The sequence below is a fragment of the Pelodiscus sinensis genome, chromosome 2 (assembly GCF_049634645.1).
Source record: "Pelodiscus sinensis isolate JC-2024 chromosome 2, ASM4963464v1, whole genome shotgun sequence".
Lineage (NCBI taxonomy): Eukaryota > Metazoa > Chordata > Testudines > Trionychidae > Pelodiscus > Pelodiscus sinensis.
The window spans coordinates 36,937,616-36,956,950 of NC_134712.1; the positions used below are offsets into that span (position 1 = coordinate 36,937,616).

Sequence of the window (19,335 nt, forward strand, 5' to 3'; positions counted from 1 at the left end):
CCCATTCGTGGGCTCCAAAGGACCTGCTCAAGGCATCTGCCAACAAGTTCTTGCACCCCGGCAGATATTCCGCCTGGATATGAATCTCGTGCTTTATGCACAGGTCCCACTATAGCAACGCCTCTCGACACAGAGGGGACGACCAGGCCCCCCCCCCCTTGTTTGTTTATGTAGAACACGGCTGCCGTGTTGTCCAGGTGTACGAGGACTGATTGGCATGAGACCGATGCCAGGAACACCTCGAAAGCTTTCCTGACTGCCCTCAGCTCTCGAACATTTATGTGCAGGGCCCGCTCCAAAGGGGTCCACATCCCCTGCGTCCTGTGGTGGCCCAGGTGTGCGCCCCCAGCCGAGATCAAAAGAATCCGTGACTAACGTCACTGAGGGGAGCTCCATCTGAAAGGGCATACCACTGCATACCATGCCCTCTTGTGTCCACCACTGTAGGGAAATGAGCACTTCACGGGACACTGTCAACGTCGTGTCCCATTGGCCCCTGGAGTGATCGAACGCTTTTGCTAGCCAGGCCTGCAGGGGCCTGAGCCTCAGTCTGGCATGGCGAATGACATACCTACATGCCGCCATGTGCCCTAACAGTCTCAGACACGTGCAAGTGGAGGTCAAGGGAAAGCTGGTGACCATGCCCACTATGGTCACAAACCTGTCGTTGGGGAGGAAAGCCTTCGCCACCCTGGCTCTTGGGTTCCCTGGCCTTCAGGGATGGACCTGGCTGCAGAAGCCTCTCTTTCTGTGCGGCAGCCTGGATGACCAGAGATCCGGGGAGAGGCTGGGAGTATAAGTGCTCATGCCCCAACTGCGGGACATAATAGTGCCTCTCGACCCCTTTGAGGGTGGGGTTTAGAGAAGCCGGCGTTTGCCAGAGGGTGTTCGTAATTTTTGCCTCCGTCTTGTTAAGGGCGAAGGCCAACCTGGCAGGAGCATCCTCCAAGAGTATGTCCACCATAGGGTCCAGCTCCTCCACCACAGGCTCTACCTACCATGACCCCTAGATTCGAAGCCAGGTGGCGAAGAACCTCCTGATGAGCCCCGGAGTCCATTGTTGGCATAGACGGGGCTGGGTCTGCCAGGGCCTCGTCCGGGGATGAGGACAAGGATGACTCTTGGGCCAGTACTGGTTCCGGTGGCGCCTCGGGTTGAAAGGCCGGGTGGGTGACTCCTGCGGGGGCTGAGGGCGGTGCCACCACCATAGCCCATGGGTCTGCTGCCTCAACATGAGCACTACCCTCCCCGGGAGTTGGAGGAGGTCTGGAGAGAGATGCTGATGGAGTGCTTTGGTGCCTGGAGGCACTGAACACCCTGGAAGGTGGCAAAGGACCCTGTCACTGGTGGTACACCAAGGGCATCCAGAAAGGCCACTGAGGTTGAGGCTGAGGCGGACAGGTCTGCTGCAGCTGTGGATACTCGTGTCAGTGCCGAGAGCGGGACCGGTATCTTGTCAAAGCTCTAGATGATGCTGACTGAAGTGTCTCCACATCGGAGTCAGATGAATAATCAGACGTGGACCAGGGCAGCGCCGTCCCTACTTGCCCCGGCACCATTGTGGTCCTGAACCTGCCAATGGACTTCGGCTTTCTGGCGTGCATCTGGCGAGGGGGGCACACCGGAGCTGGTACCGAGAACCCGGTGCCCTGAATCTGCCGCAATGACCCGACATTGAAGGGTGCAGCCGGCACCGACGGCGGAGACAACGATGCTGGGACGGTTGGTGCGGCGGCCCACTCCCGCACAGCAGGTGTCGGCGGTGCCAGTGCCGGTGGTGCCATGAGGCGCCATGAGGCCTGGTGCTGTGGAACGAGTGCCCGTGAGGGCCAGTGCCGACAGCACTTCTCCCCTCATTACCGGTGCCACCTGGTGTGCTGGTAGCTGCTCTGGTGGTGCCGCTGTGGGATACAGTGCCGGTGGGAAGTAATGTACCATAGAAGCAGCCGGCATCACAACCGGTACCGGTGCCAGGGACATGGCCCCGACGGGGGCAGAGTCCAGTTCATACCTGCCGGTGCCCCCAGCGTCTGGCGGCTGCTGTACTCATGTCTGCTGTCGGGCAGCCTAGGTCACGCCAAGGGTCCTGCAAGTGGTGACGGTCCTGACGTTTGTGGCACCACTGCGGACAATACAGGGCCCAACCAGGCCACGTGCTCTGGGGAGGCAGCTGGTGCCGATGTGGCCCCTGGTGTGGGCAGTCTTGACCCTCCCGCACTAGAGGAGGACTGTGGGGAGGCGGTCAAGTTGATAAGGTCCTGCGCCACCTCGAAATGTCTCCAGTGTCGATGGCCGGTGCCCCAGTAACTGTCCTGGGCTGGCTGGAGGTGTGCCAGCCCTCTTCTGCACCCCTGGTGTCGCGGTACATGGGGAGCCCCGTGTGGGTGACTCGTGCCACTGGTACACGTCGGTGCGGGACATCCTGCTAGGGGATCTGCCCCGCGATGTCCGCAGCCTCTTCGGGGCTGGGGAGCGGGACCGGTGCCGTGGCGCCTTCGGTGCTGATGCCTTGCAGCACGGCGGAGCGTCCCACGTCAACGCTGGTGCACTGCGCACCGTGGACTGCCCCGCTGGCACCAATTGCAGGGCCGCCTACATGAGGAGAAGCTTCAGGCGGGAATCCCACTCCCTTTTGGTGCGCGGCTTAAAGGCTCTGCAGATTTTGCAGGCATCTGCCATGTGGGCCTCCCCCAAGCACTTTAGACAGCTATCGTGGGTGTCCCCTTTAGGCATAAACTTTGCACAGTCCGCACAAGTCTTGAAGCCTTGCGGCCCTGCCATTCCTTGCCCCCAAAGGGGAGCAAAGAACAAAGTATGACTACTATCACTAACTACCTAACACTTCAGACTATTTACAGATAATAAAACTATTTACAGGCAATAAAACTAACTACAGAACGGGTAGACCACTGAACTGACTGAGAAAGCAATGCTCCTACAACCATCACGGGCAGTAAGAAGGAACTGAGGTGGGGGAGCGCCAGCAGGGTTACTTATGCTCCGCTATAGCAGCACCACTCTAGGGGGCAACCTGCTGGCACTACAGGTACTGCTTGGGAAAACGCTCCAGGAGAAACCGTGTATGCGGTGCACACACCTTATTCGAATGGACATGAACAACCACTCGAAGAAGAAACCAAGATTCTGGGAACTAAACACCTCATTTAAATAAAAACATAATTTAATATTTTCATTTACTAAAATGTAATGTGGCATGTGTTATTTCACATTACTGGTATAATTAATGGTCTCTCTATCCCATGAAACACACTGCACGTATTTGCATTTACATCCAGCCTAATTAATAGTTAACATATAAAATAACCATAATGTGGCCTGCAAGATACAGGTAATGGGGAAAACAACTATGGTAAAAAAAAAATTTTGTTTTGAATATGTAACAGTAAGCAATTTCCCTTCCAGCCCTTAGACAGTTGTATGAAATGTAAACTCTCATATAAGGAATAAGGGTAGTAACATTGTAGAATCTAAAATCCGAAAGTATCTACTTACCAGAGATGTCCATAAATGCACGATCCCAAAATTCATCGACAGTGTAGCATTCCGCAGAAGTGATATTGACTGAGAGAACAATATCATCTTCCACATATTTTAATATGAGGTTATTGATCACAATGTTGACATTGTTTACTACACGCCTAATCAAACTCTGCACGTAACCTAACAAATAGAAACAAAAAAGACAAATGGAATAATTCAGAAGCTAGGAAAAGGAGATGCTGCTATTAAATTCTCCCCTCAAATTTGTTAATTCTTACCCAAAAAAAACCTTCAACAAATCCAAACTGCATTCTATTGCATTCCTAATAATTAAAATACCACTATCACATTAACCTTTCCCTAATCAAAAAAAGCACAAAACACATAACTTCTTTAAAACTACATTCAGTGCTATCGACTGGATTAGCTTCCAGCAAGTGTGGCAGGTGAAATATAAAAACAAAATGCTCATCTATTAGGATATTAACACAGTAATAGGTGTTAGATCAGCTTTTCTTAAAGTGTGTTCTGTGGCACACCTGTGTGCCACGAGGCAGTAGGAGGTGTGCCGCGGAGAGAACAGAATTCAAAACAGCCACCCTTAAAGGGACAAGCCTCCTTTCCCTGCCCCCTCCCATCCTCACCCCTGGGGGGCTTTATTTTTTTCCCCAACAAAAAAATCCTTGGTGTTCCCCATAAAAAAATATTGTTTGGTGTTCCTCAGTCTTAAAAAGTTTAAGAAACACTGTGTTAGAGACTGTCGTATTGAAATTTGATTTCAAAAGTTAACCTTCAAATTTAAATTTTTCAGAAACCTTCCAATTTATTTTCTTTGGGGGGGGAGGCGCGAAGAGGGAAAAAATATTGTTACTAAAAGATTTTATGTGAACATACAAAAATAACTGTATTCAAAGATAGACAGAAATGGACTTGGAAAGAATATACAAAGTCACCAGGATCCTAGTCAAATATACATGTCCAAACATATATTTTCTCTCTCAGTCTACAAAAAGTTGCAGAATGGCATCCATCTTTCTAAGTACTTTTATTACACAAGTTAAATTTTAATGACCAATACATGTACGTGCTCCCCAGTAAGAACTCTGTTAGGTATAACAGAATCAATTACTGTCAATAACTCACACAGTTAGCACCTGCAATAAAGCCAACTGGGAAGAAACCTATTTAAATTTGTTCAACCATAACATGGTTGGAAAAACTACCTCTTTTATGCTTTCCCAGTGGAGACTAAAAATTCTCATCTGAACAATACAGGAAAGAAATGCAATCTTATCCATGTTGAGGTTTTTTCTCTATACGGAATATATTAACAATGCCAATTAATTTATGGTGCTAAGGAAAAAAACCACAAATTAATTATAGTAATTTTTAAACAGCTTTAAGTTATTACTTATACATTACTATACTGAAGTTATTACCTACTCAATGAATCAATATCATATGCAAAAACACATGTATTATATATTAGGGAGACTGTAATTTAAGCTGATTGAAAAAAGGCAGTCAGAGTTGGAACTTATTCTATTTATCGTACAAAATAAAATAATACCTTCAGAAATTCATGTCACATATTAATAGGCCTGATTTATTTTGTTCTTGTTTTTTAAATCCATTCAGTCAGCTATAAGTGAGACTTATTTAAAAACAGCCTAAGTTTGAAAACACACAAATATTTAATAGTTAAAACATAGCAAATGCAAACATGCCACGGGTACAGATAATAATGTTTCTTGTATAGGGGACACATTGTATTTAATATTTTATTTATTTACACAACTTCTATAACATCAATTGCTGATGTCAAGACATTTGATGATGGATGCAATTGTCTATGGACAATGAAGGGATTTTTACAAAGCAAGAGGAAAAGATATATTTAACTGGGACTTCAGATGGGCTCTATAAACCCTTCAACAAGCTGTCAAAGCAGGACTTTCTGTGGCCCAGAACCATGCAGCAGCCTCACCCTTGGAAACAAAATATGTAGCATTCCAGTAACCCCATACTTTCCTCTCAGAGGACTCACCTCCCTTCTGCTTTGCCTCCCACACCACCTCCACTGATTAATACCTCATCTCTCGCCCAGCTTGATATTAAATCTGATTCAATTTTTTAATACCACCTTACTGCCATGAGACTAAATTCAAGTGTTACCAATGTGGAAGGGACAGTTAACTCTCAGGTCCCTGTTACAAGATGGTACCATCTGTGCCGCATGGGGCATTATCCCTGGGAGACAAGAATATAAGAATGGCCATACTGGCCTATTTAACCCAGTACACTGTATTTCAACAGTAGCCAATGCTAGGTGAGCCCAAAGGGAATGAACAGAACAACTAATCATCAAGTGATCCCACCCATCGCCCATTCCCACCTTCTGATAAACAAAGGCTAGGGACACCATTCCTACCAGTCCTGGCTAACAGCCATTGATGGACCTATCCTTCATAAATTAATCTAGCTCTTTTCTGAACCTTGTTAAAGTCCTGGCCTTCACAACATCCTCTGGCAAGGAGTTTCACAGGTATCTGTGCACTGTGTGTAAAAGTACTTCCTTTTGTTTGTTTTAAACCTACTACAGTAAACTTCCGATAATCCGGCACCTTAGGACCCAGGGGGTGCCGGATTATCAAGTATGCCGGACTATCGGAAGGGGGAGCTATGAGGGGTCTGGGATGGGGTGGATGCCACCCCAGACCCCTCATAGCTTCCCCTTCTGATAGTCCGGCTCTGCCCCAGGCATCCCTGATTCAGCTGCTGCTGGTCAGTTTCAGCAGCGGCTGAATCGGGGACGCTTGGAGCAGAGCAGCTCGAGTGCTGCCAGGTTGGTCCGGTAGCGCCAACCCTTGGCACTGCGAGACCAACCCGGCAGCACCCCAGCTGTCCCCGAGTCAGCCGCTGCTGATACTGATCAGCGGCTGACTCCAGGAAGTCTGAGGCAGAGCTGCTCTGTCCCAGGCTTCCTGAAGTCAGCCGCTGATCAGTATCAGCAGCGGCTGACTTGGGGACAGCAGGGGTGCTGCCGGGTTGGTCCCGCAGCTCCGAGGGGCAGCACTACGGGACCTACCCGGTAGCACTCCAGCTGCTCTGCCCCCGGCTTCCCCGATTCAGCCGCTGGTCAGTTTTAGCAGCGGCTGAATCAGGGAAGCTGGGGGCAGAGCAGCTCCAATGGTCCAGCTGCCCGGAGCACTTCCGGGTTCCTGATGGTGCCGAACCATCAGGAGTGCCAGACCATCAGATGCCGGACCATCGCAGTTTTACTGTACCTACTAAAATTAAGATAAGATTGCCAACATTCACTAATAGAGCCTTCTCCTCAATTCCCTCTAAGCTGTGCAGTCACACAGCTGCGTATTAATCCCCATGCAAGTACTCAGGGCTGAAAGCCCTGGACTTGCTGCAGAGGGGAGAGGCTCTTCTTCGCACGTGTCCAGTGTGGAACTACAATGGCTGGAAGAAAGACACCTGTGCCCACTGTCCCCCTGTGGAATTGCCACACCCAGGTCAGAGATACCTCTGCTCACCAGCCCAGCAGAGAGCTTGCTGGGGCTGACAAGCGGTGTCTCTGCCCACCAGCCCCAGCACAGAGCTGCCCCGGACATGGAGTGGCTGGGGTAGAGACACCCTACCTCAGCCACAACCCATCCCTGCATGGACCTGCCGTAGCTGTGGGAGAGGCACCCATCTCCTGGCCCCCATCCAGTCTACCCCTGACATGCCAGAGCCATGGAGTGGAGCCCCTCCCTGGCCATGCCCTGCTTAACCTGCTGCAGCCGTGGTGAGGACATCTGACCTGGCCCCAAGCTTCTGCAGCGAGAGAGGGCTGGAGAGCAGCCTGCACTCCCCACCAAGCCCTCATCCTCAGCCTCACCCTAGAGCCTACACCCCCCAGCTGGAGCACTCACTCCTCATACTCCATCCCTAAGCCCACTCCTGCACCCCAAACACCTGGCCCCACCCCAGAGCGCCCTCACACCCCAGCTAAAGCCATCACCCCTACACACACCTGAATCCCATGCCCCAGCCCTGAGCCCTCTCCTGTAGTCTTAATCCCCCAGCTCACCCCCAATACACACCATCCATATGTGGAATCAGTTTTGTGATGTGTACCAATATGGACATTATGTATCACACATCACCTTACTGGTGCACATAAAATTCATTTAATACACGGGCACAAAAAAAATTAGAGGGAACACCGGACTCCATATTCTCAGTGAGTTCTGCTGTCACATTAATGAACGTTGCTAATATTGCTTCTAATGTGGAGCTCCATATCATAATCCACTTTATGTAAGGTGGAATCTTCCCTCTGAACTAAATCTCTAAGATTATTTGAATGAGGGTTGCCTGTTTTGGTTGGATGTATTTCTGAAGGTCCCTTCACATGACACAACCTTTAATTAAAGAATCATCTTTCATTCCTAAAGACTCCAAGCCAATTCTGAAGGATTAGCAAACATATATTTAAAATAATTTCTCTTTATAAAAACTGATGGTGAACTCTCTCTTGGGATTTAATCCCAAGCATTGCGTTTGGGAACAAACATTTCCCATGATTTTTTAAGCTTAAATACAAAGTTGATACATTGAACACAGATTAATCCCAAGGACCAAATTACAGCAAATTAAGATCACTTTACTTCTGAACGACAGAATCTACAACAGAGAGTAATATACTATAACTAATATACTTTCACTAAACATACTTAATTCCTCAACTTTTCTGAGTTTCCATGTGTGAACAAGTCCATAGAGGAAATACTCCTGCTCTTTTTTCTCGCTACATGATCTTCATTGGCTAGTAAAAAATGGATAGTTTGGGTATTTAGCTGGGTGGGAATTTGTTTTTAACCTTATACTGGAATAACAATTTATAGATTTACTATAACAAGGTTGGTACCCACCTCTCGCGAGTGTCCCCTTTTTTGCATGTCTACGTACTTTCGTTCTGGTGACCCCTTTTGGTGCTTTTCAAGCATGTTTTTCAGTGACTCAAAAACTCCAACAGTCACACACTGTCTGCATGTTAACCAGGACAAACCCTTTCTGTGGTATGCAGTCCACTAGAGCTTCTCTCAGTAACCCTCTAGCGCCTCTTTCGAGCCCTCCCTGAGCTTCTGGTCTTTAAGTAGTTCTGCCCTGATATGGGTCTTTATCCACACAGCTTTTTCCCTGGAGATGCTACCTTCCTACAGCACTCTGGAAGCTCAGTCCCTACTCAGTCCTAGCAGGCAGCCAGGAGCATCTCACTCTGCACAATGAGCTGTCAGTGGCCCTGCTATTCTTCCAGGCAGCCAGGCCTGCAGTCTTTTCTTCTCCGACTCAAAGCAACAGCTAAATATTGCTCTGATCTTCAGTACCTTTTATATGGCCCTCCTGGTCCCTGACTCTCAGTTTCCCCTGCAGTCAGTCATTCTAGCCTGCTTAGAGGCATTTTTGACTACTCTTTTTTGGGGATGGGTGTGGCATAGCTCTGAGGTCTACAGCTGGGAGCATTTGGGCCTCATCTACCTCATTACACCTACATTTGAAAATACTTACTAAAAATTCTTCCTTCTTCAACCTCATTTAACTTGTACCCATGTATTAACAATTGTTCATTCAAACTCCAGAAAACAAACAAAACTTCAACACTTTTTTTTCCCCAATATTGACTAATTGAAGTCCATTCCTCAATGCCAAGGTCCTTTTACAAACTTTAAAAGCATGGTATGCAACACACTAGCCACTAGAATGATGTAGCTATTTGTCTGGTTCAGCGTGGCTAGTTCACTATACCAGTAGCCACTATAGAGACCGCTGCTTCAGAACTGGTTGGACACCACGGCTTTAGAACTATTCCTCTTTCAAATACAATACAGGTTGAACCTCTTTAGTCTGGCACACACTGGTCTAGCAACATCCGTGGTCTGCCATGATTTAAGCTGTCCACTTATCATGGGCATGGTCAAGTTTCCTGAAGTCCCATAAAGTTTGTTTACAGCCTGCACTCCTAGCTCCTCAATGTGCTGTGCTGTTATTTAGCTCTAATTTGCCCCAAATGTCTTCTAAGAGACCAGTATAGGCTTGTCTATACTACAGAGAAGATCAAAGCTGCAGCAGTCAATCTTCTGGGGTTTGAATTAGCCTGTCTAGTGAAGGCATGCTAATTCAAACTGAGCGGGCACTCCTGTCGGTGCCAGTAGTCCTGCTCCTACGAGGAGTTAGGGAAGTCAAAGGGAGAGTGTGCTCCCATCAACCTCCTGCTGTGTGGACGGTGCCAAAATGAGATGTAAGATACTTCAATACCCGCTACTAAATTAATGTAGCTGGAGTTGCGTATTCAAACTTATCTCCTAGTGCAGACTTAGCCTATGCAGTGAAAGTATTAGTAATGCTGCTGGACAATACTGACCTCCTGTGGTTCAGCACCAGTCAGGTCCTGAGGATGCTGGACTAGAGAGGTTCAACCTGAATTGTTGTAAGCAAGATCATATTTAATTACAAATTATATAGGTGTTGGTCATAGTTACATAGTTATGCTTGAGCTGAATAAGTCATCAAGATCAACTTTCACCCTTACTAGGGATATGAAAGTGTAAACACGTGAACAGTTAACCAATTAGCCTAGGCTTACTGGTTAACCTTCATAGTGACAGATAGACTCCTGCCCCACTCCTGGGAAACTGTCTGCTATCCCACACTGCTGCCTCTAATGCAGAGGCAGCAGCATGGGGCAGCAGCCAGTACTTGCCAGGAGCTGACTTAAAAGCTGCCTCTTGGCACCCATCCGCTCCCCAGGAGTGGTAGGCACTGGCTACCGCCCAGCATTGCAAATGTGGGTAACTGTAACCACTGAAATTTTCAGCAGATACACATTTACCCAATTATCTGCTTTTTAACATCCCTAACCCTGACCACATAAACTTTAATATATAATATTATGTGTAATTAGAAGGTTTTATACAAGTAGTACTACACTAAAATACTTGCTTACCATATCTGTTTATTCCAAAATAATGTAGCATTTTGTATTACTACATGTGCTGATGTCTAGTGAGAAATATCGGAAGTAAAGATTTTATTTTAAAGAAATAAACACAACTCAGGATTAAGTTCTAAAATATTTTAGGAGACGTTCTGTAATTTTTCTCTTTGTTTTGGTAATTTTATGTTGTAATATACATTGAGAAAACAAGTTCTGATATAAGCATTGCTTTGTTGTAATACTCTTTTACATAAATGTGTAAATAAAAGAAGTTGTAAGGCTAAAATGGTTAAGAACTATGGTTAAGAACTAAGATTTCAGAAAGTTCTAAGCATATAAATATATCTAATTATATCTTCTAAAAGTGAATTTAAATTTATTATGGTCAGACTTGAAGCTGATAAGTGATTTTTAATTTCCTACTTGTACTTACATATGAAGGTATTGATTGAAATATATATAAAATGAGGAAGTGATTTCTGAAGTTTGTGAAAGAGCCTTGATTCAAAGTTTCCTGCAGTTTTAGGATGTGCCATTTAAGAATGGACATCAGCAACCATACCTCCGTGTTAACAGATCTATATGCAAGTTGACCAAAATTGCAAACATTTAGAGATAACTAACATTAAAGTTAAGATCCAACATCTATTCCAACTCTCCTTTTTCCAGTTTCTCATACAAATTTTGGGCTGCAGTTTCTTTCATTTCATCCTAAAATGTGTGTAGGCTTTTTTTCCTCCACATCTGAGCAAAATGTATTAGCTATTCTAAAGTTACACCACTATAAATGTACATATATCCCAATATACATTCTTATTGGATAATTTGCATTTGCATAATTCTAAAATGGCTAAAACACAGGTCTTAATCATGTTTCAACACAGTTATTTTATATATAACCAAAGACTTCCCTAGAATGTACTCAAAACCAATAATTTCCAATACCTGAGTATTTTAACTATTTAATAGGAAAGGTTTACCACACAATGTCCAATAAAGCTTTTATTATATTAAAAATATTTTGACAACTTCTACAATTTTTTTATTTTTAGGTATTTCTATTATGCTATTATCTTGCCACTATCATGAGTGTATTAAAACATAATAAATATATTACAGGAAGGAAAGTATTTCTTTAGAGACTTGTGAAAGGAAACAAGACCGAATGCAGAAGACCAAGTGAAAGGTATCAGTACTATGTAGAAATATAAAATTGCTGAAAAAAGTTTGTAACTGAAATTCAAAAGAGTACATGTACTAGTTTAACATTAGAATATATACATTAAAAAGTATTGTTAACCATATTTATAGTATTATAAAGTGCTTGAGTCTTGTTTATACTAACATCACTTTAAACTGATCTGGAGGTATAAAGAAAAATGTGAAAATAAATTATACTTACATTCACATTAAAGCCCTGTTAAATGATTAAAGTGGTGTAATGTAGCATAAAGTGGCTTCAATGCAAATGGGAATCAGTTCCAAAAATATTTAGGCATTTTAAAAAGTAGTCATGCACACACTATCGATTAAACTATATTTTAATGACAAAAATTGAAGTTGCCTGCTTCTAATCTAACTTGTCATGTTACTTTAATATATTAAATGGAGTTACTCCTGATTTGCATCAGACACACAGAATCAAGTTCAGTGTAACAAGTGAAATCCTTACCCCATTAAAATCAATAGCAAAACATACACTCAGTTCAGTAGACTCAGGATTTCATTCATTTAAATATAACATGAAAAGAGTTCTAATTGTTTTTTATTTTGAAAATATTTACAACAAACTTTTTTCCATCACACAGCCTGGTATGCAACCAAGTGCTCTGAACACAAACTTTAATAATGAGGAGTCCCCACTTCACCTGACAGTGTGCTTTTGCCCATGAAAGCTTATGCCCAAATAAATCTGTTAGTCCTTAAAAGTGCCATGGTATATAGATTTTGTGGCTACAGACTAACACAGCTGACGCACTGATACAAACTTTAATGCCCTCTCCTGAGGTCAGTTTAATAAGACAACAACTAATTTGAGCATTCTGCTGCTATGAAGCGATAGAGAAAAACCCTATTCACCTCTGAAGGTCCAGAATAATAATGTAAAAAAAATAAAATAAAATAAAACAAACCTAGAATGTTCTATATCAAGAAGTTTACCAACAAGAAAAATATCACAAGGAAAACATTCAATGCTGTGTGCACAAAAGAGGATAATTTCTTAAATTCACATTAGCGCTCACACTGAAAACCTTTTAAGACAACAACAAAAAAATGAGATACTGAGATAAGCCTCTCAACCTTTATCATAATGAACACACAGATGTACCCTTAACATAAAAGTGACTGTCTTCCATCTAAACACAGAGATTCACCACAGATAAACCCATCGACCTCACTTCAACTAAGCAGTCACATACCTAAAGGGCAAGCCAACATCCTCAGGCTCAGCAGAAAGCAAATGATCAGCATCTCTATCAATGGATTAAAATCAAGGAAAATGCAACTTCAGATTTAATATTCTTAAAGTTAGACTAATGCCTCAAACTACTACATGAACCTGAGACCACAGGGTCATCGGACAAAAATAACCGGAAAAACTAAAGAGAGCTAGTCTCTGTGGAAAGGCCTACGAGGAATTAGTAGCAAGAGATATGTTGTTGTTCTTTTTTTAATTTAGCTGTGTTTTGGAATACTACTTGAACCTTTTGACCTTAGTATAACTTGTGGATGATCAGCACTTCTGAAACAGGTCATTATTAGGAACATAAATATATTTAATGGGCCCAAGCAAACCATTCAACTATTTTATTTATAAAATCCACATAAAGCATTCAAATAAACATAAATACAATCCAGTTCATGACAGCTATGTTGTACATTACCTGGAGGTAAATCAGGATCAGAAGGAGAAGTTTGCTGGACTCTTCGTTGTTTTACTGCTGATTTTGCATACTCTGCAGTACTGAGGTTCGTTGAACTGGAACCACTGCTTTCATGGTCTTCCTGGAATTCAAACAAATATTAAGATGAATTATTCAAAGAAGAAAAAAATAACTAAAGAGCAGCTGAATACGAAGGATTTATTACTACTAAATTTGATAAACATAATATTTATGAACACTATTGTGTTGTTTAGCCATAAATTATAATTTCAGATTAAATAGAAAGTAAAAACAGATTTTTGGAAATGGAAATAAAAAGGAGTATCATTCCAATATTTAACTCATTGGTTTTGTTTTATCGAAAGTCACACATTGTAGTGGTACCCATAGTTAGCTGCAATTCAGCCAAAACATTCCTGAAAAATATCAGAGAAAAAACCCTTCAGACTATAAAAATAAATGCGAGAAATACTATCCACCCTTATCGGATTAGCCTAAGTGTTTACTCACGAAACAATTTTGAACACTTTCAACATGTCAGAGTCATGTCCTTTCTAACACAGTTAATTAAAGCTGCCTCATGAAGCAAGACATTCTCCGAGACGCTTAAAACAGCAAACACTGTCCTAAAATAAACCAACAAACCTGGAGTCACCACTCATCTTCAAGCTTTTATATAACTTCAGCAGTTTGCAACAGAAAACATGGCTCATTCATAAAATAATGGAATTACAAATGCATCTTAAATCATGAATACTTGCAACATGGAAAATTCACAAAAAAATGGAATTAATATGGAGTTAGGATTGCAAGAACTCAACTATTGTGCTGCACACTCTGTGCCATTCCAGAATGTGTGTTTAATGATCAGAATTCATGTACAGAAAATTATGTTTTATGCCTTCTCACAAGAATATTAGTATTAGAAAAAAAATTCTCCTGCTTGTGATCCCTGCCCTGAGGTTACTTTAGGGAGCTCAAGGTACCTGACCCATTCTTAAACCTTTTCATCTGATGTGATCTCAGCCTACCAGCAGCAAGTATGTCCTGGATCATGATGCTGCCCTGATCACAAGGGTTTGCTGGAGTGTATTAAGTCCTGTTATGGAATTATAATGGCCAATGAATTGGCAGTGTTTTATGAAGAGGCAAGACAATGTGACATTCCTAGTTCCTCTTGGCATTCCTGCTCCAAAAGTTAAAATTGTGTGGTTATGTTGTGAGAGAAGTGTCATATTCAGGCTGTATTTCCTGATTTTCTAACATTTTTGTTTAATGTTCTTGTAAGGACTGAGGGAACCATAACTCCTATTTCTTGGCTTTTCAAGGTTTCCTCTCACAACATAAAAAGAATGTCCAATTTATGAAAAGGTCTGTCTAAAAACAGAACTTAGAGATGTGAAGACATTCAAGGGACTGTCACAATCTTTCCATTTCACATTTGGAAAAGGAACTAAAACTGAGGAAATGAGTTTACCTGATCAACACAAAATAGAGATAGCATTTCAGGGAGAAACAGAGATAATATGCACCAATATATTGGTCTCAAACAAGACTAAATAGAAGACAAAACGTAAAATCAACAGCTAACATACTGACCCATCTAAATAAGGAGGAAAGGTTAGAATGTGTGTTTTACAGAAAAAAAATTGGATCCCAATGTGCTAGAAGGGCAGAAAAGAGAGCCTATTAAAAATCAGACTTAAGACACCACTATGGCACTTCCCAGGAGTACTCGGAGTAGAGAGGCACCTCACCACCATACACCTTCAGAGTGATACCGTTTGCTGATGCCTGCTCTAGTTCAGTTCCCTGAAACTAAGACTCTGCTCACATATCTCCTTTACACAGCTTATCTTCTTTTGTGCAGACTAGAGACAGACACCAATCACTGAGCCCTCTCCCAGTGGGACTCTACGTCATATTCAGCCCATCACTGGACACTACCAGAAATAACCGGGTAAATTGCTTCTGAAGAGACAGTATACATATAAATAGACTGGAACAACTCAGTATTAGTTCCCTTATAACAGCACAAGTGAAAACAAATACATTTATTTATAAGGAGTAAGGATTTGTGTACATTTAAAGGTTTAAAGCAGGGGTCTCCAAACTTTTCTGCCCGAGGGCCGCATTAACTATCAAACAGCAGTTCGGGGGCCGACTACACACTTGAGGTCCAAATAAAAAACAATCAAAACATGGGCTACCTGCTGTCCCATGCGCGCGCTGGGGCCTCGCGCAGCCGCCTGCGAATCCGTTTCTCCCGCTGACACCAATGCTCGGACTCAAGCTCAGGGATAATCTCGCCGGCACGCAGAAGAAGGCGGGGCCAGACAAAAAGGTCTCCACGGGCCGGATGAGAGGGCCTCGCGGGCCGCATCCGGCCCGCGGGCCGTAGTTTGGAGACCCCTGGTTTAAAGCACAGTCACAGCAGCACTTCAAACTGAAAGTGTGGCCCCAGCATGAGTGCTGGCAGAGAGATCTCCCAGCACTCTATGTAGACCACATTCATGAGGGGAGTAGGTAACAGCCTGGTTCACACGGGCGCTTTACAACACTAAAATGCTTCTAATGGATTGTAAACTAAGTTAAATCCTTGTCTAAAGCAACATCTCACCCAAAGCAACTTCCCAAAGTCACTAACACTTATGACCAGCATCCAACTTTCATGAATGCAAAAAGTGCTATCCCCTTTGCTTCCTCAATCAACAATAAGAAACGGATCCTTGTTCCTTCCTCTTATAGTTCACTACATCCTTGCAATATCCATTTGAAGTGCACTCCTAGATAAGACTCTTCTCTGTGGTTTGTGCTCTGATGCACTCTGTACTGCTGGTTTCACATTCTCTCCCTCCTTCACCCTCATCCCAGTCAACCTGTTTTGGTTTTTTTCAGTTAATTCCACATACAAAACAGGCTTCCACTGTGCTGCATCTTACACTCCTTAATTTACATAGTTAAACACAAATTTTAACTGGTTAACTATTGCAGGGTGTTTTTAATATTCCTACCTAGAATCAGCATCTTCAGCTACTTCCTCTGCCTGGATTCCCAAATTTGGGCCAACCTGTACAGCAACTGTTGGAAGACACTGTTGTCCTTGCAAGGCCAGAACTGTTAAGGTGCCTGCAACGGGCTCATCAGTGGAAGACAAGATGATAGTACGGGGGGGGGAGGGGAACAGTGAGGAGAGTGGGAGATGGGGCATGTGGGAAGCCAGCTTTTAAGTAAGCTCTCAGCATGTGCTGGCTCCCGCTGAGTCACCTACCCTACCCACCGCTGCCTCCCACAAAGACAGCAGTGGGGGTAGGGCAAGGGGGAGGGAGCGGGTGCTCATAGAGAGCCAGCTGCTCCCCTGTGCTCTTGCCACTAATACAGTCTGATACAAGCAGCAGCATGAGGTGGAAGGGGTAAAACGGGAGCCAGTACTTGCCTCACTGCCTCGGTGTAAACATGTTGACATTTTCAACATGTGCACATTTACACAAATAAACACATTTTAACATCCCTAGTTGCTGGTGGAAGGGGGAGACAATGCACTGCCAGTGCAGAGGTTACTGGTGTAGGGAAGATAACCAGTGCTGAAGTTGACCTGGTTAGCAGCAACATGAGTGTTGTTACACAAGATGGATCTAGCACCAAGTCCAGCGACACTGACCAAGATTTTGACATCTGGCTATGACCTCAAGCCTGGTGGTAATACCAGGAAATCCAAAATGGCCATTAATCTGGTGAATGCCATCTAGGTGGCCACAGCCCTGAAGGAAGTTGGCAATAATGCCGCCATCTAGATCTGCTGCTCCACCTATCTGAATCATAGGATTCCATTTCAGACTCTGAGGTCTAAGAGGAGGAAGATCATAGAGGAGCAGTACTGGGCAGGGCTTAGGGTTGGTAGCGAACCTCTGGGAACTGGTGTGTTTCCCCTGTGCGAACAGCCAGTGCTGGGCAGAGTCACACTGAAGATGGGAAAAAACATGAAATCATTAACTGGCTTGATCCTAAATAGAATGGGTGGCCTGTCTGACACAGGTGCTTCACCTCTCCTTGGAGAAGACTGTGCCATCATGCAGATTAGGTCATCCACTGCTTCAAAAGTCTTCTGAGTGGAGGGAAATTGAATGCCCTAGCCATGACAGTGCAGGGAACAGTAATGGGCCAGACTCAACTGGACCCTTTGTGGAGCAGGAGTTGATGAACCCATGGGAGCTGCCATGCCTGAAGTAGGTTGGGCAGACAGACCTTGCTGCCACTGTCTCTTTTGTCTTAGAAGAGGAAAAACAGTCTGTCATGTTATTAGATTTTAAAGTGAGCAGACAGATCACTATTGCATCCAAGGGTGGTGTTTGCCCCAAATTCTGCATACGTGAGGAGTCAAATAAAAGCTTAAGCCCAGCTGATTTTATGTCTTCTACTCATGTATTTTTATGATTTTTGTATGTGAAGTTATAGATATGAGCTCTATTCTTGTATTTTAAACGTTCTCTGTCTAGGAGGGAGCAATGGGCCTGGACCGCTTATTGTGACGAAGGACTGTTCAGTGAATGGCTGTGCTAACTAGCACTGCTTCATAGACAATGGCTCCTGGAGTAGCTAATACACACCTGAAATATGCATCTGGAAACCTGCAGACCAGCCAGTGCAAAATGGCTACTTGCATGTGAAACACAGACAGGTCACTAGATTATGTAACCAGCTCCAGTTTGGGAGACACCAGGAATACAAAAGTGCCATGAGTTAATCTCCATATTGTCTTCAATCCTGCTCCTGCTTCCAGATGCATCCTTGCTAGGGACAGAGAGCCAGGAAGGATTTGCTGGCCCATCCTGATACAGGATGCACACCAGAGACTTTTAAGCTGGCAGTTTGTAACATCTCAACTAAGAGCCTGCATCCAGCACTTCGTGGTTGATGTATGTAATGCAGGGGTTCTCAAACTTTGAGATACCACAACCCACTAAAATGCTAAATGAATTTGTGTGATCCCCCCTCTTAAACAACTTTGGAGGAGTGAGGGTGTGGAGGATAGGAGCCAAAGTTGTTAAGCAAAAGTTGTACCACTTTGTCCAGTTTGGGACTGCACACTAATCGCCAATGCACCCACCCCTCCCCCTGAGCCATGCCCCCCAGTCTCCCCATCCCAATGCACTTACCCCTGTCTCAGACCCAGGCCCTCCTAGTGCCCCCCCCCCCATCCCAGTGCACTTCCCCCTCCCCAAGGAAGGCATCCTCAGCGTCAGGAGCCCTGCTCAAATCAAATCTCCCCTCTCCGTCCCGCAGAGCCAGGCACAGAGGAACAATCTTACTTTTAAAGTGGATGCTCCTGCCGCCCAGTCAGGCTGCCTCAGCTCGCAGCTTGTAAGAGAGGCATCACGTAGCCAGCTGCTGGTCTCTGCTGGTCACGTGGGCCAGAGCAGCACACGCTCTGCTCCCAGCCAGCCTGGCGCCCCCTAACGAGGCAGCCGGCAACTGCCACCATCTGCCCCCCCGCACTAGACTCTGCAGCGCTCACTCCCCTGCCAGACACGGCAGGGGTCCAAACACCTGGCAACTGAAATGCCGAGGAGATAAATTTTTGCATTAAAAAAAAAAAACAGATCCAGCTGCAACCCCCCTGGGGGTTGCGACCCACAGTTTGAGAAACACTGGTCTCACTATCACCCTTTTCTTTTTTTTATTAATAAACCTTTAGATTTTAGATTCTAAAGGATTAGCCCAGTGTGCTCTTGTGGGTAAGATCTAAAGCATACATTGGCCTGAGGCTGTGGCTAGTCCTCTGGGACCAAGATCTGTTCAGAGGTGGTGAGATTGCATTTTATAATCCCTCACTTGCGTGTAAGGTCTGGGCCTGATTGTGGCACAGGGAAAACTGGAGTGTCCGAAGGGTTTTGCTTGTGAGACTTTTTGCTGGCCAGATTGGCTTTTTGCTGGCCAGGGGTTTTGCTGAAGTGGTCT

General features: G+C 44.5%; 1 protein-coding gene across 10 annotated transcripts in view; it reads right to left on the reverse strand.

Annotated features, from left to right (window-relative positions):
- Positions 1 to 19,335, reverse strand: part of VPS13B (vacuolar protein sorting 13 homolog B) — a 999,042-nt gene that overhangs the window by 879,247 nt on the left and 100,460 nt on the right. For all 10 annotated transcript variants that reach the window (XR_012901295.1, XR_012901296.1, XR_012901297.1 and 7 more), the window contains exons 4-5: positions 13,378 to 13,498; positions 3,514 to 3,681 (exon numbers count right to left, since the gene is read on the reverse strand). Coding sequence is in view for 7 of the 10 variants with exons in the window: in XM_075920304.1 (XP_075776419.1) it covers positions 3,514 to 3,681; positions 13,378 to 13,498 (289 nt within the window). In the remaining 3 variants the exon portion in view is untranslated. The remainder of the gene's footprint in view (positions 1 to 3,513; positions 3,682 to 13,377; positions 13,499 to 19,335) is intronic.